At 40.9% G+C, this 24,787-nt stretch overlaps 1 protein-coding gene across 3 annotated transcripts in view; it reads right to left on the reverse strand.

The window, feature by feature from the left end:
- Positions 1–24,787, reverse strand: part of Scel (sciellin) — a 101,901-nt gene that overhangs the window by 65,904 nt on the left and 11,210 nt on the right. For all 3 annotated transcript variants that reach the window (XM_076930600.1, XM_034498923.2, XM_034498925.2), the window contains 7 exons: positions 20,497–20,558; positions 19,646–19,757; positions 16,312–16,371; positions 12,636–12,704; positions 8,912–8,950; positions 7,080–7,157; positions 5,343–5,408 (listed from right to left, as the gene is read on the reverse strand). In XM_076930600.1, the coding sequence (XP_076786715.1) occupies positions 5,343–5,408; positions 7,080–7,157; positions 8,912–8,950; positions 12,636–12,704; positions 16,312–16,371; positions 19,646–19,757; positions 20,497–20,558 (486 nt within the window). The remainder of the gene's footprint in view (positions 1–5,342; positions 5,409–7,079; positions 7,158–8,911; positions 8,951–12,635; positions 12,705–16,311; positions 16,372–19,645; positions 19,758–20,496; positions 20,559–24,787) is intronic.

Here is a 24,787-nt window from a genome sequence, read left to right on the forward strand (position 1 = left end):
AGCATTAGTGGGGATGGCCTGTAAGAAATTCCAGTCGGTCAGAAACGCCTGACCAAATAGCTCAGAGACGTCTGATAGTTGGTACATAGTTCAGCCTGAGCTTTTTCCATAGAATGTCACCATCCCTCCGTTTGCATCCCTAGTTAAACTTTATGAGGGTAGCATTTTAATAATATGAGAAAACTTTCTTAGCAAACGTGGAGCTAAGAGAAGAGAATGGGTGTAAATCAGAAATTGAAATGGTGAAGAGAAATCAGATAAAAACACGGCCAGGGTCGGAGAACTTTAGTGTCTCAGATAGTATTCAAGTAGAAGATAGTATTCAAGACAGAAAGGCTACGTATCCTGTGGCTTGTTAGAATGTAGAGAATAGAATAAATAACAGATTGAGTGACTGAACCAAACACGGGGATCCATGATGGATCGAGGGCAAGCATCTCCGAGTAGTCCTGCTAAGAGCCTGGCTCATTTTTCTAGAATAATGTAAAATCATTGGATTTGTTACTTAGGAAAGTGAGGTGGTCTGATTACTATTGTTTTTATAAATATAATTATAAGTATAATTATATTTTTTAATATAAAAAACTATTGTTTTTATAAATATATGTCATTTATACAGAGGCATAAAGGGTGTATATAAAGGTAAGAGAAAGGAGACTATAAAGAAATCTCCTTTTGTTATAATCCAGGAAAAAAATTCAAGTTGATATAAATATTAGGAGGCGACTGGATCCAAAATGCACTTAGAAGGCAGGATGCTAGGTCTGTTTATGCACCAGGTACATGCAGTTATGTAGGAAAATTTAGGGAACCTTCAACTTCTATCATGGTAAACTGAAACTGTCAGCACAAGCTAGAATCCCATGAGAAGAAAATCTCAATGAGGGATTTTCTACTTTGAATTGGCCAGTGGGCACGTCTGCTGGAAACTGTCTTAATTAAGTAATGTAGGAAGCCCCAGCCAACCATGGGCAGTACCATCCCCTAGGTAAGGAATCCTGAGCTGTATATATGTGGAGAAATCAAGACAAGCAAGCAGGTAAATGTGTCTGCATTCACTTCTCCCTGGCCTTTACCATGGACACAGTATGACTTAGCTGTCTGAAGTTTCTGCCTTGATGGTGGAGTGTAACCTGGAATTGTAAATGAAGTAAAACCCCTCCCCTCAGTTGATTCTTGTCAAGGTAATTTTATCACAGCAACAGAAAGAAACTATAGGATCATGAAGAAGAAAAGGCAACTAAAGGAGAATTATTTAAAATAAAAGAAAATCTAGAAACTTTTTTGGGGGCGGTTAATATGGTCGAGAGGCAGCAGTGTAACTGGGCAATGTGAAAGGGCCAGGCTTCTGGATCGGTGAGGGAGGCATTATCACCAAGGCCATCAGTGACCTTAGGGAGCTATGTTCCCAAGAGCTGAAGATAATGGAAACCAGTCAAATGCAGATGGGAACCATTGGCAGGGTGAAGAGAACGAGTGCCAACTGAATGGATTTGGAGGATCTGCCCAGAAAATGTCAAAGACGATATTTTTAAGATGAAAGATTTGAATAAAGAGAAAACACTAAAGCTTGATCCTGGGGGCAGAACAGATGAACACAATAAAGAATAGCTAATAAGGCTAAAATTTTTTATTCAGTCTTGATAAAAATGAAAGGAAAATATTTGTGCTGATGGCATCAGATAAAACTTCAGAGAATATAAACCTGTTGACATATCTTGATAATTCAAAACATTAGGCTGGTTACTTGTGTTTCAAAACAACATTTCCTACCCAGTGAGCGGCACACTGACCAAGAGAAACCTCAGAGATTGGAAGGGGAAACAGGTTTGCTTAAGCAAATTTTCCATGCTGTGCCCTTTTTTCACGGGTTAAATTTGTCTCTTTAATACTTATTGCAAACAAAAAGCCTTCATATTTCTCAATTTTGCCCTCTATTTTGCTTAATCATTCATGCCTGAGCTCTTCATTTCAAGACTAATGGATGTGGAAGAGAAAATTATCATTTCCTTAGGAAGTTTTATTTAGTCTTGGAAATTTTAGTTGAGAAATTACTGAAACTAAAGCAAAGTTATGAGCGACAGCTACATGACTCAAACAACTACTTTATCACAATCGATTTTCAAGTATGAGAGAGTAAAGCCATACAGAATCAAATCTTTTACCGAATTCGATTCTTTAAGCCTTAAAAAACGACTTAAAGCATTTGAGGGTGGTATCTCAAAACTTAAAATTTGGTCTTTGGGCCATTCACATTTTCTTCTGTAAAAGACATTTTGCTTCATTGTTTATAATCGTGTTCATTATTGGTTTTCAGGGCTTTGCATATAGTTCAGGAAAAGAGTCCACACCTAGTCATGGGCTATGTTTAAGTCCCACGGCTGTGAAAACCTCAGAACAAGTGAGGGGTTGGTTTGTTGTTGCTGTTGTTGTTTGCTTATGGTTTTGTCTTTGCTTTGCTTTTTTAAAAATATGTAAGTTTTTTATTTAGCTATAAATGTGGTTTCTTGCATACTTTAACTTTATTTTAAATGTTCTTTCAGACTAGTACATGATCATTTAAAGTTTAGCTGATCTTGCTGGCCTTGTTTACTTGAATATATATAGATGTAGATGTAAGGTTATAGAAGAACAGTTATAGACGTAGATATAAAGCCTAGCATGCACATAAAGATAAACTGACAGTCATAGGCATAAGCATCCATGTGCAAAGAAAGATGTTAGACAGACAATAAAAGTATGAAGTCATGACCTTCCTTAGGAAAACAAACCCTTGTCCCAGTTTATGCGGGCCGGCACAAGTTTTCTATCCAAACAAACCCGTGCCTGTACAGTGGGCAGAACACACAGCAAAGCAAGGGGACAATGCTTTGAAAGAAGAGGCCATGGAGGAGAAAGGGAGAGGCTCCCAGTGTATCGTGAAAGATAAAGAGAAATAACTTTAGCATTATGCTCGAAACTGGTGTTAAACTCACGGTCCCCCAGTTTTATCTGTCTCTGACCTACTTTCATTCACTTTGGTTTCTATGGGGACAGAGATCTGGTTTTGTAGCATTCACACCCTTTCCTCATTAATAATTGCCCCTTTCTCCACCCCCCACCCCCAGCATTTACTACAAAGTCTACTTATCAACCCTGGAAGGCGCTGGCATTGAAGACATTAAAGAAGATCTGTACCCAACCCCAAAAGCGCTTACGCTTTTAGAGTCAAGCCCATATGCCTGGTGTGGCTGTGTCATCTCACCCCACAGAGAAGCCTTCGGTTTGGGCATTATGGAGAGCGCCACTGATCAATGAAACCCACAGTCTCATTTCCTTGGCTCCAGTGCTATGAATCTGAGCCAGATTTATTTTTAAGGGAGCATTGTTATTCATTTCATCTTCCTTGTAAAAACACATCCAGCCAATTGCTGAATTGCTGTGACTGATAGCCAGGGCGGCCAGCTCTGAGCAAACCCATACCCACAAGCTCAACAGGCCTTGAATATCTGAGATTCTGAGTCATGACCAAATCTTTGCACATTTCTACAAAGTTATATAATCACTTTCCCATTGTGATGATAATCTATATTAATACAAGAAACGGGAAGAATGGACCAAAATTAAGTTATTTTGGGAATATCTAATAAATACTTCTACCAAAAATATCATTTGTTGCTTATCAAAGAAATATTAAATGGCTCTCCTGTTACTTGGAAGTGGGGGAGGGGAACACTTTAACCAACAAAGAGAAATGTGAGTAGCTATAGAGCAGTAGTCTGGTAATACCCTGAGGAAAAAGGATGTTTTACACCAGAAATATAATAATACTTGACTGTTCACATAACAAGAAGTCACCCACAAATATATATGTTTAAGAATAAAACATTTTAAGAGAAAGTAGATGTTATTATATATTATTTAATATTGTTTTTATTATTTAATATGGTTATTTAATATGTCATATAACTTTATTGATGTCATATCTACATATAAATATATAGAAAGATGTGGAAAAATAACTTAATTTCTTTGACCAACCACAGTTGATTTATATACTTAAAGATCCAATAATGTTAGAGGACATATTAAAGAATAATATTAAAGGACTTTTATCTCTACAAATTTCTATCATTTAGAAATAAAAGAGACACTCGAAGTGTGTGCAGCAGATGAACATTTTAAAAATATGCCAGTATCATATTACACACACATACAGTTTCACAGTTATAAGCAGGACAAAAACCCATTGAAATATGGAACTATTTTGGTGAAGATATTTTGGCTTCTGACATGGAGAAATTTTGGATATCAGAATGCAAATCTAAAATAAAAAAAATCAGTCACAGGCCACATCTCCCTCCTGTGTTAGTGGTGACAGACACCATAGGAATTCAACACTTGTAGAAGATATTTTTCTAAAGTCCAAGACAGAAGCTCTGTGTTGTGTTCACCAAGGGAGCCCAATAATCCAGAATGGCATTTGATTGAGTTGTTGGTGTCCCCTGCATGGCGACTGTAGAATGGGGTCTATGGTTTTAGTTATGTTTCTTCTCAAAAGACCAAGTAAAGAGAAAACACTGATTTACCACTTCTTGTTCATCACACACATGCTTACAAGGAATTGGTCACACATGTCCCCACTTGTAATCTGGGCTTGAAGTAGATGGACCCACAATGGCACGCCAGCCTGAAATTTGGCTCAGTCCTCTCCCTGACACTGTTAGGAGGTGAGTTGTGTCCCCTGAGATTCCCACGTGGGAGTTTTGACTTGTTCTTCCTGAGTATGTGGCATTTTGAGGGAGCAGGGTCTTTTCAGGTATTGTCAGTTAATCTGAGCTCATCCTGGAAAAAGATGGAGCCCTGATCCAACAAGGCTGGTGTTCTTAAAGGCAAAAGAAACTTGTACTCAGCTATTTGCATAGAAAGGATGCCATGTGAAGGTGGCCGTTGACACGGAAAGTCAGACTGTGCAGACTAGGGGATGTGAATGGTTGCCAGGAAGCCAGCAGCTTCTTAGGAGAGCAAGCATGTCTCACTGCCCTCAGGAGGAGCCAGTCCTGCTCACATCTTGATCTGTCACAGTGAGGTGATAAGTTTCTACTTTTATTCCCCTACATCTGTAGCTCTTTGTCACAGAAAAACATTGCAAACTAAAATAGGCACCTCCTCACTTCTCACAGGTTGTCAGATTTCTCACCAAGGGTGCTGGTAAGCCTGAGCCCCTCCCACTGGGCACTGTCTACTTCAGGGTTCACAAAACTGTCATCAATTTATTCAAAACATCCACAATTATACGCTGTCAGTGACTAATACACACTTCCGTCAGTGACATAGCAATTACCTCTGACACCTCCCCTTACCTTCTGCTGGCTCCTGTGCTTGGAGAGGCATTGTGACCAGGAGGGGGCGGTGGGAACCAGGACTGTCTGTTAAGAAATGACATCAATCATAACCACAGTGTTTGAATGGCTGGTCCCACCCCATGTCCTGGGTTGGGAAGACAGTTGATAGCTAAAAAGGCAGCAATATAATTTTTACAGGAAACTTTGGAAATAAAATAAACAATGTTTTATGAATGGAACATGAAGAAAGGACTCCATGCTTCAAGATATTTTCCCCAAGTGAATTGTCTTTTTCATTTCCTGTGACACCAAACGTGCGGACATTTCCTTTAGAAGTAAAAACTTGGAAGAATAGCGGCTGCTAAGTCTGGACTGCAGGTCCGTGCATACCGCCATGTTGTTCTTCCTCTGATTACTTTCCCAATCTAGTTCATAATGAAGTGACAACTTTATTCTCTAGGTAAGATCTGATTCTTAAACCACATGCTAGAACACTCTGACGAGGACAGGAAAGCAGAAATGAATACCACAGCAATGCTAACCGTAGCTTCAACATCTGCAAGGAAGACCATCTTATAGTGTATGTGTGGAGGGGGGGGGGGTATAATTTCATATAGCTCTCGCTGTGGCCGAGGGCCCTGCTGAGAAGGCAAGATAAGAAAGACAAAATGAGAGGGGGGGTGGTCTAGGGAAGGGACGGGGGAACTAGGAAGCCAGGAATTCTGGCCAACATTCCTAAAGTACACCAGCTTAAATTGCTTAATGCCAGCATCTCCAGTTGACATAACTTCAATGTAGCCATAGCTTTATGGCAATAAAAAAGAGAAAGAAATAGAAAAAAGGAAAAGACAGACAGACAGACAGACAGACAGACAGACAGGAAAGAGATCCCATCGTGTTCTATGCTTCATTCACCCATGGCTCTACTGTTAGACACCTAGAATGGCTTCCATAGTTCAGCTCTTGTGAGCCCGTGCTGGAGTGAACACTGGTGTATTTGATTGTGTTCATTTTGATTTTAAGAAACTAACGTTAAGTATTTTCACACAGGTATCTATTGTCCATTGAGAATATTTCCCCCTGCCCTTGTCACCCTCTCTCTATTAACCCCCTCCCCTCCCGTTTGTCTGGGCTATGCTGGCTTAGGCTCCTTTGGGTAAGTACTTAGGAGTATACTGTGTCACGTAGATTTATCTTTAGTTTTATGAATGACATAAAAACATATGTATACAATGAAAATAAAAATAAGATTGTCTAAACATTAGCCTCTAAAGGAGCAAAGGAAACAGAAGAGAAGTCCCCAGAAAGGGTCTTTAGTCTGCTTTAATGTGGAGTTAGCCTCATGTGCGGAGAACAGGGGCAGCTGGAGGTGTGTGGTAATATGTGGTTATTCACCGATGGTGATTTCAAGTTAAGCCACTCGTGTAGCACAGCCCGATGGAAGCTCACTTAAAGCAGCACAGCTCTAAACATGTGAGCTCACCGTTGAAGTCACCTAGAGGAGCTTGGTTGTAGCTCAGTAATAGAGTGTTTTCTTAGAGTACACAGGCTCCGGCTTCAGTACCAACTACTATAAAAACTAAAGTAGCAGAAGCGGGAAACCATGACCTACAGTTTCAAAGGATACTGCGATATTTGAAAAAAAAAAAGTTCTGGACATGCCTTCAAGCCTGAAATGGGGCTGGGGGTAGATCTGGCAGTCAATAAGAAGAAGTCTTTGCAGGATGTTAGTTAGCAAGAGGCAGCCCGTCTTACCTCTTCTTTTTCACAGGAGTGGTAGCCGGGGTTGAAGCCGTGACAGTAGAGTTTGCACTGAAGGAGCTTCCAGCTGGCCTGTTTGATGAGCAGAGCAACAGGTCATCACTATGCTCCAGCTTCTACACACACACACACACACACACACACACACACATACACACACATACACAAACATATACACAAACACACACACAAGCATAACACACACAAACATAACACACACATAACACACAAACATATACACATACAAACATACACACACATACAAATATACATACACATACAAATATACACACACACAAACATACATACACACACAAACATAACACACATACATACACACACACATAAACACATACACACACACATACACACACACACTGCATTTGAAACATCTTATAATCTACTCATATCCAAGCCTGCTCTCCATCCACAATTAAGTATTTGACTTGAGGATTGAAAAGCAGTAAGAAAAGCATTCTTCCTTAGTTTACATGTTGTGCACACTATCAGTCTCTTACATAGCTGGCTAAAAGATAAATAACTGACTGAGAAAGTCATTAACACATGGTGTTAATCATGTGCCATCACGCTAATCAGTGTGACATGTTAAGGATTTGTGTTCTCTTAATCTCATTATTATGTTGTGTTGACAGAATCATACTATGTTTTCGCATTAGAAATATGATCTTAAGAAAAAAATTGAAAGACACACATTTGGAATCTCCACTTGTCACTTATTAATATATTCAGATCCTCAAAAAAACAGGGTAACACCAACCAAAGAACACACAAAGGCTGGAATGAGGTCCCCCAGCACATACGTAGCAGGCAGGCAGTTCAGTCTTCATGGCTGCCCTGTCTGGCCTCAGTGGGACAGGATACCCCTAATCAGGCAGAGACTTGATGTGCTAGTGTGGGGGGACTCACAGGGGGGTCCCACCCTCTCAAAAGAGAAGGGGATGGGAAATGGAGTGGAGAGATTTGGTGAGGAAGGAACTGGAACGAGGAGGAGCACTTGAGATGTAGACAAATTAATTCATAATTAATTCATTAATTAAAATGGCAATGACCCAGGATCTGTTTTACACATTAAGATTGGGTTCCAGCATTAATAATGTATTTAAACATAGTTTTTTCAAGTAACTATATTTGAAAAGTTCATCTAATTTGTGTTGCCTATAAATACTAGGAGGATATGCGGGGGGAAATATATTTGATATCTCATGATTCAGCACTGAGGGAGAGGCATTGGTGTGAGGGAAGAGGATGGGGTGCGGAGTGAGAAAGAGTTGGTTGCCTAAGAAATGGGAGAAAGACAGAGTCCATTTTACACACGCACGCACGCACGCACGCACACATGCACGCGCGGGGCTTTTTTGCCGGCAAGTATTTCTGTGCACCACTTACATGCATGGTACCAGAGCAGGCCAGAAGAGGGTATCAGATCCCCTAGAACTGGAGTTACAGAGGGTTGTGGGCTGCCATGTGGGTGCTAGCAATCAAATCGGGATCCTCTGAAAGACCAGCCAGGGTTCTTAACCACTAAGCCAGCCTTCCAGCCCTGGATCCATTTTAAAATATAAGACTAAAGGCCTTATATTGATCCAGGCCTTAGTGGTTGGTTACAGTGATGTAAGCTCTTACGGTACAAGCCAGCCAGACAGTACTTGGTTCTTTGAAGCCTGTTTTGGATCTTCTCCTCTGCTAACTCTGCCAACAGCACAGGGCTGTAGTTCTGTTGCAGTGACACATTGCCTGAAGGTTGTAAGCCCTGGTTGTTTTAAAATGCATACAAGGAAACACACATCAGTTAAGAAAGTACTTACATCTTGGTTGATTCTGGTGTTTTAAACGTGGACAGCGTTCTAGAAGAAACAAGCAATGGTGTATTTTGAGCAATGGAGAAAACCAAGTCAATTCTTCCTTCACTTCTGCTTGTCCATGAATTTAAAGTTACTAGGAAAAGCTAAAGGTTACTCAAGAAAAAGAAAACCAACCCATAACTGTTTGAATAAATCTGGTAAGATGCTTTCATGGTGCTTAAAATCTCCCATACTAGATCTCAAGATAATTTTTCTTCAGAAAATTTATTATTTAAGTCTAATGTCGTAAGATGCTAGACTCCATAATATTCTTAACAATACAAATGTGAAAGTCATAACCTTAACACCTTAACAGGGGCATGCATGCAGTATGAATAAGGGCCCATAGCAATGGAACCTCTGGTTTTGTAAGCCAGGCAACATTTTATTCTATCATGAGTAAGATCAAAGAATTGATCTTACTTGAGAATTGTTGTTCTAAAACTATAGGAGGTGATGCAGCCTGTACAGGGCTGCACCAGATCAAGCCAGTCAACATTCCAGAATACAGCATATAGGGGATCCAAGCCCTCACCCCCAGATGAAGAGTTATTGACAGCCAACGGCTTCTAGAGTCAGTTTTTCTTTAAGGCGGCTATGTTCCAATAGATGGCGCTCCAGCCGTAACTACAGAGGCCACACAACTTTGACTTGGGCTATACAAGAAACAATAAACACATGGAGGCGGGGTCAGCAGTTAAGAGCACTGGTTGTTCTTCCTGGGGATCTAGGTTCAATTCCCAGCACCTACATGGCAGTTCACACCCTCCTGTGGCCTCCTCCAACATCGAGGCATGCACACCGTGCACAGATAAACATGCAGGCAAAACATACATGAGCATAAAATAAATAAATAAATAAATAAATAAATAAAAATTTAAAAAGGACACTGAGGACAAGCGATGGATCTGGGAGGAGTTGCGTGGAGCTGTGGAAGTGAATATGACCGAAACATATTGTCTGCATATATGAAAGAAATGTTCACAGTTAGCTGTTGTTAAATATAGAGAGGGTAAGAATTTACAAAACCACATTAGGCATGATCGTGAGCTGTTAATTAAAAATAAATAACAAGAAAGATTACATTTGAGGCCTTTCCAAATTTAGTGTGTGCTAGTACCTATTGATTCGTTGGCTACTTAAGGTTTGGGCCCTGTCTGTTTTGGTGACACAGCTTCTGTCTGATACCCCTCATACATAACACACAAATCTACATGAACAACTTGTCAAACTTCTTACAGATTCTCTCTCATGCCTGAACAATTTTATATTTAATCATTTTCTTGTAAAGGAACTTTTTCCATGTGTTATGTTTTACAATATTTGAAAGTAAAAAAAAATGGGGGGGGGGGAGCTGGTGAGGTTATCTTGATATCGATTTAGATTTTGAGTGTATAGTTTTGTTAATTGTTCACCTTCCTGATTCACTGGAGTTTTAACTCACCTGTGATTGATATTCATATTTTTATAGTGTAGTGGTGTGTGTGTGCGTGCGTGTGTGTGTGTGTGTGTGTGTGTATGTGTGTGTGTGTGAGACAATTTTACTTCCTTCATTCACTAGTCTTTTGAAAAATTCTGTCATATACTGCTTCATGTTTGCCAAAATCACTTTCTTTTTCTCCTGAGCAGACAGAAGTCACATTTACCAACTTACGTTGGTCATTAAGTTGGGACCATTCAATTGGGTTTTAAAGTGTGGATAGAAATGTTGTTACCACATTCTGATCCAGTGTACAGCTGCCTGCATACGTTCTACACTCTTTCTTTCTCCTCCACTACAGTTTTGCTGCCATGGATTGAAGGTGGCAGCATCAATACAGGAAAAGAACTTAGCTGCCTGAACCACTCCCTCCCTGGATACTAGACTCTCACGAGTCAACCCATTATCTAGTGTATTAAACCATTTAGGTTTGGGGGGAAAGGAGGGATGTATAAAAATATCCTATGTTAACAAATTAGTTCCCTTCAACAAATCGACTTAGGTTGGATCCTAAAAAAGAACCTATTGTTCTGCTTAGATGAACATGTTATTAAATCTACTCTGTATAACCATCAGGAGATGATGACTAACATAGAGACCCACAACTGGTAAAGGTTCAGAGAATAAGAAACTGCAAAATGCTCAGCCCTAAATGGAATATATATAGTGTACTCCCTCCTCCCAGAGCTCAGGGATCTGTCCCATGGCAGAAGAGGAGGCAGAAAGAGTGTAGGAGATAAAACAACAACAACAACAACAAACCAGTGGACAGCTACAAAGGAACCCTGTGTTCTGGACACAGTGGGGCAGGTGAACATATAAGTTCACAGAAGCCGTGATAGCATGCATAAATCCTGTGCAAGCCCAAACCAGACCCCAAACCAGACCAGATCCCAGCATCTAAGGATGGAAAATGGACAGAAGTCCCTCTCCTGGCCATGGAGCTATTGGCAACCGACAGCTTCTTGGAGAGACACAGTTTTCTCTAAAACTGTGCCTTGAGAAGTTGACCTCACTCTGGGGGGAGACTCCATATCAACACAAATTAGTCTTCATAGGTTTTTTTTTTTTTTAAATGAGCACAAAGTTGAGTATGTGTGGTGGTTTGAATGGGAACAGTCTCCGTGGCCCATTTGTTTGAACAATTGGTCCCCAATTGGTGGACCTGTTGGGAAGGTTAGGAGGTGAGGCCTTGTTAAAGGAGGTGAATCACCAGGGCTCCACACGAGCACCACCCGAGTGTGCCTGAGTGTGCCCAAGTGTGCCTGAGTGTGCCTGAGTGTGCTCTCCCCTCTTCTGCCTTGTGGCTGTGACCAAGACCTTAGTTCTCAGCTGCCCGTTCACTACACCATCATGGACTCCAACCCTCTGAAACCAGAAGCCAATTAAATAAGTCTTGTAAGTTGCCTTGGTCATACTGTTTTATCAAAGTAACAAAAAGAAGTAACACAGTGCATGTGGAAGGGATGGATCTGGGTGTGGAGTAAGAGGGAATACCATCAAAATAGGTTGCATGCAACTTTTATTTCAAAGATATAGTTAATTTCTTTAAAGGTTCAAGAGAAAGCTTTACTTCCACAACAGAACACTAGGGGGCTCCCTAACCCAGGCTTTTAAAAGTAATCTCTAGTTTCAGTCTCTTTGTTTTTCATGCCACAGATTATTTATTTAAAATTCTTTAGCACAATTCATGTTTCTAACAACAATACCTATATTTACAAACAGTTTCCCAGAAGCTTCTGTTTCTCCAGTACCAGAGTGGAAGAACCCTAATTGGAATAAAGACTGATATTCTTCGGTTTAAATTGAACTAACAGATTCCATGCAGGGTCTGTCTATCCAGCCCATACTCCATACGCAAATCATAATCTTCTAAATTAATCTACTTTTCCCTAAAATCTAGACCTCTGGAAGATAATATATCTAGGTAAGATTCTGTGCATTGAGGAGACAATTCAGTCTTCAGAGGCTTCTCCTTTTTGAGAGAAGATAGCACCAGTACAAAGAACACTTCAGCAAATGTCCTCCTTTCCCTTGCTATGTTGTAAGAATGGGACACCGTAACCACCTGTGGCCACGGATCAACTGGGTTCACCTGAAAGGGGGGCTGTGAATGAAAGGGGGACGGAGGGTGAGAAGAGATGAAGCCAAAGGAAGATGCTAGCACATAGTGGTTTTAAGCACTTACATAGCTCGCAAGCACCTCACCTGTCCAGCATGTCCTCAGATCTGTACCGGCTAATTGTGGCCTTTGGCTCATCTCTCTCCATTATTTTCCTGTAGAAAACATAATTACCAAGAGATAAAAATTACAAAAATAGCTGACGAAACCTATCAAAAATTTGAAAAAAAAAAAAAAAAGTCAACCTATTTGTCTACGAAGAGCACATGTTACCAAGGAAAGAAAAAGTTGGCATACACGAATCTTGCAAATTTTGACTTTGGTAAAATTAATTAGGGTAAAAGCAATTCTTATTGCTAATAAATGCTACTTCATTGCTTCCAATGATTTTTCTGTACCTTCACGAAGCACCAAAGTATAACATACTCACACGGAAATTAAGAATATATGAAAAAAAGCTAACGGTCGTCAGTTAGTTTATGCTCTTTCAGAGTCGGTCCCTGCAGAATAGGAACTATCTTTGTCTTCCGAGTTTTAGTAGATGCTCTGGCAAGGAACAAACTCCTAAAATACACCTTCTTTAACATTCAGCACCATGGACAGGCACAAAAGCCAACCACTTAGATGGAGCAAGACATGCAGAGAAGGAACAGAAAATCCAGAAAGAAATGAAGCGAAGAAAGTGAGAGATGAAATGATAGACGTGTAAAGGAGAGATGGGAGAGGAATAAGAAGGGAAAACAGGAGAAATGGAGAAAGAGAAGTCTCTACCCAGCTGATCAAATAGAAGGAACCCTACTTAATGCTTTTGGAGTCCTGTGACCCAAGGAGAGCAGGATTTGTGGAAGATTACGGTGTGATTTATTGCGTTTACGATTCTTAGTTTAGGTTTGAACTCAAAGTAGTATATTTATTTTCAATTTAGAAGTAGGCAATATAGAAACAATTTGCCAACTGAAAATGCATCTTGTCTACCCACTCGGGGGTAGAGGGAGAAATTACGTATATCCAAGTGTTTGATGATATAAAAGAGGGGGCAAAATTCAAGAACATTATTAGTTTAAAAAAACTTTTAAATGTAAAAATCAGAGGATTTCCTGATAAGATACAGTTTGACCTGGGCTCTGGTGGATAAACAGACATGAACATTTATAAATGGGCAGATGGAATATTACAGAGAAGGCAGAAAAGAAGGAAATGAAACTTCTCCACTACATTTCTCAAGTCATAGAGAAAACTTCTAAGTGAAGTCAGAAGTTATGCTATGGTTTTGTCTCGGGTATTGTGCAAATATAGTGGGGGCGCTTCTGATGATTTCCACCAAAAGGCCCCCTGCAAATGGTTTGTAGCAAAATGGATGAGTGCCATCTACTGTGTGAAAAGTACTGGATTCTGCTTTCAGCACCTCAAAAAAAACCCAAAACAAATACATAAAGCAAAAACATAAACAAATGTACAACAATGGAAACAAAACCAGCCCATTCACAAAAGCTTTAGGCTTAGGTTGGATTTGTTCTTCTCTTAGCATGAAGCAATGCTTCCTGAAGTCCTGCAACCTGTGGAGAGCAAACTTTGTGGAGACTTAGAGCAATATTTATTGTTATTTATTTTCGCTCTCTCCCCCTGCCCCCACCTTCAACTAGAATGAAGATTCAATGGAAGCTGGAGCTGTTTTGGATCCAGTTTTCAGCTCAATGTCTGGATCCAAGGATATTCTATAGATTATATCAACTTGATTTGACGTGATTAAATGATCTGCCTAAGGAAGTACACGGGGAGATCTCCTAGTTTCAGATAATATGCTGCTGTTATCTAAGGTGATGAGAATATGTTAATCCAGCCTCTGCTCCACCAGCTCTTTGTGCATACTCCCACCTCTTGGAAAGCCCTACCCTGTGCCAGCTAACCAGCCCCACTTAAAAGTTCCTGCTCATTCTTGGGCAGTGGCATCCACCAAAGACCACTGCCTTGGTGGGGTCTGAGATTATTCAAGCCAAAACAATCTCTCCTTTTTCTCTACTTCCAAAACACCCCCATCTGTACTTCTTATGGTGAACTACAGTACTGTAGCTCATGGTCCCCCCCCATCCATGTAAGAGCTTCTTAGTGGCCAAGGTTGCTTTATGCATCTCTGTGCTCCCAGAACCCAACAGATGCTCCAAAGTGGCTATGTGACTGCCTCAAGACACCCTCTGGGTCTGGGTAAAGTGACAAGCAGAGTCATTTGAGGCAGTTCCAGGAGAGGCTGCCATACTTCTTGAGGAGACTTATTTTGTGATATTAGTTGTAGGTCATCTCTAGGGTCCACAGAGTCCTGTTACTAGTGATAAAAGCTTGGCCAACTGCTTTAGCCAAAATGCTGGCCACCAAGAGAAGGAGTTCAGGAAACCAATATGATTTCAAACGTAAAGTTAGTATGGATGGCATCAAGATTATTTTATACTAAGGTGCATTGTGGGTATGCTGAGAAGACCAGACTTAGTTTCCACTGTCACAGTTTAAAACAGGAGTGTGTGTTCTCTGGTCATCCAGGGAAAGGCTACTTAAATGCACGAAACAATTTTCATTGGTTGTTTGACTCAAATGATCAGTGTCTCGTTACTTAGTAAAACGAGGACCCGCTGTAAACCAGGTCCCACTCTCCAAAACAATGAGGAGGGAGGCAGAGGCACCCGTGATAAGTCCCTAGACCCCAGAACAGCAAATTAAAGTTCCTACAAAAGAAATCAAACTCCACTGAAAATCAGTCACCATACTGATGGACCAATATTTTATTTTATAAAAATAAAATTGCTTTCAAAGTAAATTCAAAGACAGTAAATAAGGAAATGGGGACAGGGGACAAATTAGAACAAGATATATGGCATAAACGTATAAAGTGTCACAATGAAATTGATTTTTTATACTAACTTGAAACAAGAATTAAAACCAACACTAAATCCATTGAACTAAAAGCTGGCATTGGGGACAGAAAATCATAAGTTAGGCACATTTAGAACAGGTCAAATTTATGAAGAGGTTTAAAATGGTTAAGGGAAATTCACAAGTATAAGTTTCAGAAGTAGATACATTTCAAGCTGTGTGTGTGTGTGTGTGTGTGTGTGTGTGTGTGTGTGTGTGTGTATAAATTCATTCCCTTACCACAGACCACAGATTCTTACTGGTACACAAATACAAGCCACTGCATCAGATGAAACCTGACTGTAATAAATATTTAGGTTCTTCTAACAGGTGTGGGTGTTTCTCATCATTCGAGTACAAGCATGGACCAATGAGAGTATTATCTGTTTGATTAATCTGAGATTATTCACATTATTGTGAGTCCTCATTTTATCTTAATTTTCCTGTTTATTTGCACTTGCTGATCTACTTAATACCACAGAGGTCAGTGTTTTTGCCACAAGTCCACAGCCCTCATAAAGGAAATGTGTTGTTCCGTATAGCATGCGAGCTCTAGAACAACTTCTATATTTCAGCCTTCTTTTCTGTAAGCATCAAGATGTCTTCTCTGGTCATGTTCTTATGAGAGTCACTTGAGCGGGATGAGGTGATGTATGAGGCTTCTCAGAGCCATAGTTCTGAGAGCTGACATGGGACAGTTTTCTGGAATAAACCCCTGATGGTATTCCAGATTTCTCTTTGCATGTACACATGTTGAAGAAAGTCCAAACCTACCTACAAATACACACCTGGCTTGTACAAGTCTTCTCTCTAAACCTCCACTTTTGTGTTTTGAATTATGTGATTGTTGTAGACGCTCACCTGTCCAAGGCATCATGGGAGTTATGACGGTTGAGCACCACTCTGCCGTAATTTTCGTCTCTGCGGAGAAAGACCAAAATTAAGATATATCAAAAGTTACCATAATGTTTGCTAAGCTCTAAACAAGAGAGACAGGGAGAGAGCTACATCTTCAGGCAAGGTGAATTTGTTTTACTCCATGCCAAGAGCGCAGCCATAAATCGAAATTAACTAGTCACAACTTGCAGGAGCAGAACGGAGTAAAACTAGTTTGACGGTACAAGTCTATCTGTCCCACGAGATTTCCGCAATGAGTCAGTGCTTTGTTTACCATGAATTTTTTTTTTAACCAGAGTATGGGAACATAAGAGCACTGACTTTTCGTGTATTCATTCTTTCCAACAAGAAAAAAAAAAGACAAAAGTTTTCTATAAACATTCTTCAGCTTTAATTAAGCCTACAATGTCGGCACGTTTTGATGGATTTGACCATTTGCCTTGGCAAAACTCGGGGAAACAAGCGCTAATGTTTCAAATGAGGGAGATTAATCACTCGTAGGAGATTAAGCCCATCTTTTAAAGCATTGGAGTGCATGTGCCTTCAAATACCTCTTAAATGAGGCTGGGAAGACACTGTTTATGCTAGTCAATAGATGGGGTCACTCATCAAAGATTGTGTGGCTTTCCTAGAATCAGAAGATTAGCAAGGACAAAGGTGGCTTAGGACCCAGAGCTTTGTTTCCTCTCCTCTCTTTACTAGTCAGCCCTACAACTGTGTAAGTTGCCAAAGCTATGCCATTCTGACTTTGTGGCGTGAGCACGGAAGTGCAGGCAGCATTAGGAAGCAGCCTGGGAACTCCACACAAGGGCAAGTACCTGAACTTCCTCCTGCCAACTCCCCAAACCTGAAACACCACATTCGCTCTCGATGGGCTCCATTAACGTCACTCAACATTTTGGAACTATGTTTAACAAAGCTGTAAAAGAAACTAGATAATTAAAAAGAAAGGTGAACTGAGAAACTGAAAGCCATCTAGCAAAGCTGCACACGCAGAGCAGAAGCCCCCCCCCCCCCCCCCCCCCCCCGAGAAAGTTTCCATCTTCCTTGGACCTCTCCTTAAAACTTAAGGGAGCACAGCAGGGGCCAGGTACATTTCTGCCTGAAACCAAATGACAACACACAGCCCAGAACTGGGCCAGTAGGAGCTAGAAAAGCACCTGAGCCAACTTCCCCTTCACTCAACACCTGCCATGCCACCAAAGACAAGCCGGCTTCCCCGGGCCTGCTTAGAGAGGCTTGCTTGGCATCGAACCAGCATTCTTGCCAACCATGACTTATCATTGGCATTCTACCTTCACCCGTCATTATAAATACTTGAAAGCTAAAATTATTATCTACGTTTGTAAAAAGAGAAGTGCTCTCACAGAAGAGCACTTCTCTTTGTACAAGGTAGGCTTGTGGGAGGGAGTGATAGCGCTCACGGTCTAACAGCGACTATGTCTCTGCACATCGCTATATGTCAGTAGCTAAAGGAGATACAATGACAGAAGGTAAAAGATATTTTTTAGCCTTTCCTTGCCAGTTATAAGTGTGCGTCTAAATAAGCATGTCTGGATAGTGTGGAGAAGTTTAGAATAAGTGCCCTTAAATGAAGCTTCCTAAAATGTGGCTGGTAACATTATGGGTTTAAAAGTGTTTCAGTTCGAGGTCCACTCTGCCAGTTCAGAATAGTTATCAGTCCTTCAGACTACATGTTAGGTATATTCCCCAATTTCATGACCAAAAATATCTTCCAATATAGCCAACTATTCCCTGGGGTAAACTGCCTCTAATAAAAACCATGGATATAATGGAATGACAATGGGTCATGTTAAAATATCAATTCAGCAACATAATAGCTATGTGCCATTTGGACAAATTACATAGCTTCTCGGAGCTATAGATTTCTCTCCTATAAAATGAGATTATAATACCTACCTATCTTATACGTTTATGAGAACTAGTGATACTTCATCAACCAGATACCCAACAACAAGCTTAACACATAAAGAGATCAGAAAATGAATCTATAGCTGTGCATAACTTATAATATATAACTGGCTGATAATAAAAATGGAACCAGGCTAGATGACTATCACTCATTTATCTACGTTACTAACAGGCTGGAAGTCTATGGTCATGGTTTCAGTTCTTTAAATATATAGCTAGCAGAGGCAATGCTCAAAGCCAGTGAAACTTTGCCCTTTTATATGGTCACGTTCTTCCAGCCACCTAGAGATAGATGGCCAGATAGAACTAAAATGGATGGGAATTTATTGATTTGATTCACGCATGTAAAATGTTTTAATTATTACTGTATTTATAAGCAAAAATTACTGGCATAGTCAATACATCATAGAGGGAATTAACTTGTCTTGGGAAACTGGGATGGCTCGCTTGCCTTTCAGTTTACAAAGGAAACTGTTGTAGGTGACAGTCAAACTCTCTTTTTTTGTATATGAATGTGTTTCTAAAAGTGTAGATTTCCTTAAGCGTGTTGTATAACTGAGTTATGCTTATTAAATCTTACAAAACCGAGACCGCCACGTAGTATTGTGAATTTGGTCTAACACTTGTACTATTATGTTAATTGGGCCCCCAAAATTACATAAGAATGTGCACCTAAGATGCTGAGGGTTCCTGTCCGGAATTGGTTTTGATTGGTAAATAAAGTTGCCAGTGGTCAATGACTGGGCAGAGAGACAGAGGTGGGATCTTTAGGACTCGTAGGAAAGGGACCTAAGGAGGAGGAAGGAGACAGACTCCATGAAAGGATTAAAGACCAGGCCTGAGAGGAGCAGAGGAGAGAGGAGGGCCAGCATGGAAGAGTCAGGGATCGTGGCCCAGGAGGACTGCAGGTCTGAGTCCGAGGCAGCCAAGATGGAATATTGGTTTTAGTTAAGTGATGAGTCAGGAATATCGGAGGGGAGTGTGGTAGCCACGTGGAGGTTAAGAAGTGGCCCAGCCATTGAGTTGTTTAAGGAGTATTAAAATATAAGACTGTGTGTGTGCGTGTGTGCGTGTGCCTGTGCGCGCGCGTGCGTGCGTGCGTGCGTGCGTGCGTGTGTGTGTGTGTGTGTGTGTGTGTGTGTGTGTGTGTACCCAGAACATTGGGGCAGGTATCGAGTAACATGCACTACTGCTGCTGCTGCTGCCGCAGCTGCTGCCAAGTCAATTTGAGTAGAGATTAATTAGCAACTAAAACAGTGTACCCAAAGTGCGTTAGCAGGAAAGGCCTGCACTTTAGATGGCCATATCTTCCCAACAGAGACGCCTCTCATCCACCTATCCATCCTCCTCCGGTCTCCATGCTTACTTTTCCTCTGGGAGCTTCTTTATCCAGCTGTTATCCTGTAAGAAAGCCCTTCTTTTGTTCACATCATGAAAACCCTGTTGTCTCAGTGCAGTTTCCCGGGTGCTCTTCGGATCTATCAAGAGAGACACAAAGGGATGCACAGAGCTGAGCACGGGGCGTTAGCCAGAAGGTCTTCAGAGACACATCTTGTTGGCCTCATCTGCACTGGCAAGTCTCTTAGCATTTAGAAGCAGGGTGCCCCAGCAAGAAAGAACAAATCCCACACCCCATCACCAAAGATAACAACTAAAACTGCTCAGGTGCCAACTGAAACTGCCAGTGCAGCTCAGCAGGCCCATCTGAAGCCCAGAGAATACAGGATCATCCGGCTGAGACAAACCCGGCTGGGGCTTGTGGCCAGCCATTCTGCTCAGTGTGAATATGCCTTAGAAAGACATAGTAAATTATGGTGAACTGTGTTACTCATGAGTTAATTCATAAATCTCACAGGTACCAGGACACAGGCTGCCCTTCAACAAAAGACTTTATATTGATTTAATTTTTAAAAAAATTTATAATGACATAAGTGGAAACTACAGCATTTAAAAATTATTTTCGTATTTCAAAGGTTTTCACATATGAGTAGTATATTTACAGCACACCCCCTTCCCCAGCCCTCATTCTTACTTAAAAACTAACAAACAAACAAATGAACGAACAAAAAGATGGCCTAACTTAAGCAAAGCTAATATGTGGCCGTTGTTTCCAAACAACAAATATCTATAATAAAAACTTACGATATATGAGCTGTTTTGCTTATATTTTAAAGGGTTTTTATTTTTGTAATTTTGAATAAACATAATCTACATTACCATTTTCAGGAGGAGACTTTTTTCTTGAGGAAAAATTCGACATACTGGATTCTAGTGCAGATCTAAAAGAAAAATGGAGGTGAGAGAAAATGAGAAAATATTTAGGACATTCAAGAAGCAATTTAATTGCTAAGATATATTTTTCAGTGACATTGACAGAGCCTATAAGTATGTCACGAATGTGACATAAAATGCCTTCCAAGATTCTGAGGGTGTATTTGTTCCACAGAATGCATTTTATTTATTTTATACACAGAAAAAATGGGGCCCAGGCTGTTTAACATCCCCAGGGCTATACAATAAGCAACTAATTAAATTCGGTTTTCAATTGATTCATTAACTCAGTCAATAAATGTGCACTATGTCCATGCATTGTGCCTGGCCCTGAGCTAAGAGAGGGAGCACAGTGAGTCAGGCAAGTGTTTGGTCATGGTGAATGGACAGAAAGAGCCATTGTGCTGGACTCACTGCGCAAGGAAACAGCTTTGAGGTGGCCTCACCACTTCCTTCTGGGAAATCAAAATCAACCCAGGCAAGTGGTATGTCATGAGAGATGAAGGGACAAGACACACAGAAACTCTAGATCTGTCAAAACACTGGTGATTTTAAACAACCACCCAATAGGAAAGCTCCAAAGTCCTTAGCCATCACCAGCCTTCATTATTACAGTGTGGAGGGTTTAATATGACCTCAATCGCTTTTTCTCTTTCAAGTCCTAGGTGTTGCAGGAACCATGGGTTACCGTTCAGACACAACCAAATCCAAGAACCACACCACACACAACCATTCCCTCAAATGCCACAGAAATGGCATCAAGAAGATCTGGTCACAAAGATACAAATCTCTTAAGAAGGTTAACCCCAAGTTCCTGAGGAACATGCACTTTGTGAAGAAGCACAAGAAAGGCCCGAAGAGGATGCAAGCCATCAAGGACCTTGTGAAGCCTCAGGCCATCAAGCCCAAGATGCCAAAGGGCCCCAGCAGCAACCTCGGCCACCTGGCTCTCATCGCTCACCCCAAACTTGGGAAACAATTCGAAGCTGCATAGCCAAGGGTCGTAGGCTCTGTCAACCAAAGCACAAGGTTCAAACCAAGGCAGAGTACAAAGCTCCAGCTCAGGTTCCGAAGGTGCCCAGGCCCCTGTGAAGGCCCCATAGAAAAGGCTCCTGTCAACATGAAGACAGATGGACAGCTGTGACCCACCTACCCGCACACTATTTGCAGATGACTAGTGTCCTATGCTATTTTTACAAATAAACTTGAAGCAAGAAAAAAAAATGATGACCTCCAATCCCAGTTCTTTCAGGACTGATGTAGTTCCTCAGAAGTGTAGTATGCATCTATGGTACTCATAGCCCCTTCTTACATAGACACATGCATTAAAAACTATATTTGTCAGGGAGGGGCAACATAATAGCTCAGCAGATAAAGGCAATTGCCACTGAGTCTGATGATCTGAGTCCAATCAGCACATGTTTACAATCGAAATGGGTGGAAGGAGAGAACTGACTCCTACAATCTGTCTTCTGGCCTCCACACATGTACACGTGCATGCACAGACACACATGGGAAATACATAAATGATAGCATCCTTAATGCCCGTGTTATCAGGAACACAGGGCTGCTGCAGTATTTTGTTGATCATCATTACAGTTGCATTTTTCTCCTGTTGTTTGAAGAAGTTAAACTGAGATTACACCCAAGAGTCTTAGAAGCACTGTAGACCTTAGGACTGTACCTAGTTGATCCTAGGATACCCTGAAAGTAGAACTTACAGCTCTCAAAACAGAAAAGTACCATGTAAATGTGAACCACTAGCTATTCTTGATGGGTAATTATGTCCTTTGTGGTACCCATCCCACCAGATGACATACTGAACTTGAAGGACCATTCAATCCTAACAAAGAAGCAGAAGTAGATTCTAGGTCCAATTAATCATATTCAAGTTCTGCAATCATATCCCTTAACTTACCCCACCAAACAGAGCTAATGAAACTTGTCACCTACTTAAAATATTACTGTGATAACAATGATCTAATGAATAATGTTAACACACACACAACCTTGTTAAAGTCTAAATGCTACTTAGCACCATATTATTAGCTGTAGTATATAACCTGGAGGTTCTGAAGGTCCTCCACCTCCATCTTTGGATGCCAAAATACTTCAATTGGTATTATCATAGCCATAAGGACACACCCATGTAGCCTGAAAATGACTGACTCAGGATAAGAATCCCAGTGCCATGTCCCAAGGCAGAGGTGATTGTGTGAGGATAATATGCACTTTGGAGTTTACTATGGTGTATGGAAACTTCTGGATTCTTTGGAAAGTCAGTTACATCAAATGATGCTTTGCTGGGGCACACAGGTGAAAGAATGTTTTGCTAAAGCAGGCACAGGTCAAAGGACGTTTTGCTATAGCAAACAAAATGAAAAGATGAGTGATGCATCTTTTTGCAGAAAGAATATAAATATGACCCTGCAGACAGTGGGAACTCCAGCATTGGTTCCCCTGCTCTGTCTTGTTAGTTTTCACTGGTGACGTGCGTGTATTGGTTCGCCTTACAATGCATTGCTGAGCTTTGCTTGTAGTGACGCCATAGAGAGAAACTTGCCAAAGAACTTCTCATGAGGTTCTGTATCTTTCTCGCTGCTTCCACAGACTCAGGCCTGTTGGCAAGGCTCTCAACTTCTTCTGGATTGAACTGCCCTTGCTGATTCATGTGAGGTGTCTGCCAGATGGACTGGACTTTAGCTGCTGATTCGTGTTTGGTGTTTGCTAGTGGATGGGACTGAGAATAACAAAGATTGGAATCTCCCTAAAGAACTATTTCTAAACAAATCCACTTCCCTCATATCCTAAGAACTTTTCTTTTCCACTACCTCTGATTGGCTGTGGGCTAGAGGGGAAGTTGAGCCTTTATTAAAGTAGGCTGTGAAAAATATAAGTCTAGACTATGGGGTCTAGTTGAAGCTCTGTTGTCACAGAGCATGTCCTCGCTCAGCTTCTTCTGCCTCCCCATCCTTTACTTCCCACTCCTGAGACTACACCTTCAATAAGTCTGATACCCAACATTCCTCTCATGCATTGAGTCTAGAGAGAGACAACTACAAGACAAAGACTAGCAGCAACAATCATGGTCATTGCCTTCCTAAGCCTAGAGTTACCTTGGATATGCTCCTAGCCCTGGTCCCTCATCTACAAATGAGGCCAAGTCAAGCTGTTGCTGAGAATCAAATGGGAACCTGTGCAAAATGTCAAATCATTGCCCAACTCCAGTAGTTACTTGATGCCTTTATTATACTGCTTTGGAAAACAAAGAGCAGAGCGGGAAAGGGGGTGGGAGTAGGGAAGGGTTAGGACAGGTTTGAGCTTTGGCAAATGGATATTCAGTGAGTGTGGGAAAGCCCCTGGCCGGCTACATGTGAAGATTGACAAGCTTTGTTAGGAAAACAGAGTAAAAAAGACCCGTAAAAATAAACACAGGTTTATTGAGATAGCTCAGAGGGTATAGGTGCTTGCCACCAATCCTGATGATCTCAATTCAACCTTCAAGATCTACGTGGTTGAAAGAGAGAACTGACTACCAGGAATTGTCTTCTGATTTCCACAATCAGGAGGTGACATGTGTAGCAAGCATGTGTAACACACACACACAACAGGAGAGAGAGAGAGAGAGAGAGAGAGAGAGAGAGAGAGAGAGAGAGAGAGAGAGAGAGAGAGAGAGGAACAAATAAATAACAGACATGTATCTCAATTGTTCACTAATCTTACCTCAATTAGGCCCTAAGTTTACCAATTTCCTGTTTCCAAATGGAACCTGATGTTTTCCTTTTTTTTCTTCTTAGCTGATAAAGACAAGGAACATCTCTGCTGACTGAACTACAATTCTGAGGTAGTCATCATATTGAATGTATATTTGATAATACATTTGCAGATATTACAAGTTCAATTGTGAGAACAGGAATGGGGTAACAAGAGAAAAAACATTGTATAATTATCTGTTGATTGTGCTGTCTCTTTTAACAAAGTGAGCTTCAGTGAGTAAAGCATAGGCTTTTTCTTTTGTTCCCAGTGTAGGATAATGCAGATACTACTTAGCTATTTTCTAGACTGAATCCTGGCCCCCAAATTCACATGTTAAACTCTAACAATAAAATATATCATACTATAATGATATTTGGAGATAGTGACTTTCAAGAGGGGGAAATTAAAATAATAAGGCCTTTGGAGTAGCAAGGACTGTTCGTCTGTAAGCCAAGAAGAAGAAACTCAAGTGAACCTGCAC

The sequence above is a fragment of the Arvicanthis niloticus genome, chromosome 3, assembly GCF_011762505.2.
Source record: "Arvicanthis niloticus isolate mArvNil1 chromosome 3, mArvNil1.pat.X, whole genome shotgun sequence".
Classification (NCBI taxonomy): Eukaryota; Metazoa; Chordata; class Mammalia; order Rodentia; family Muridae; genus Arvicanthis; species Arvicanthis niloticus.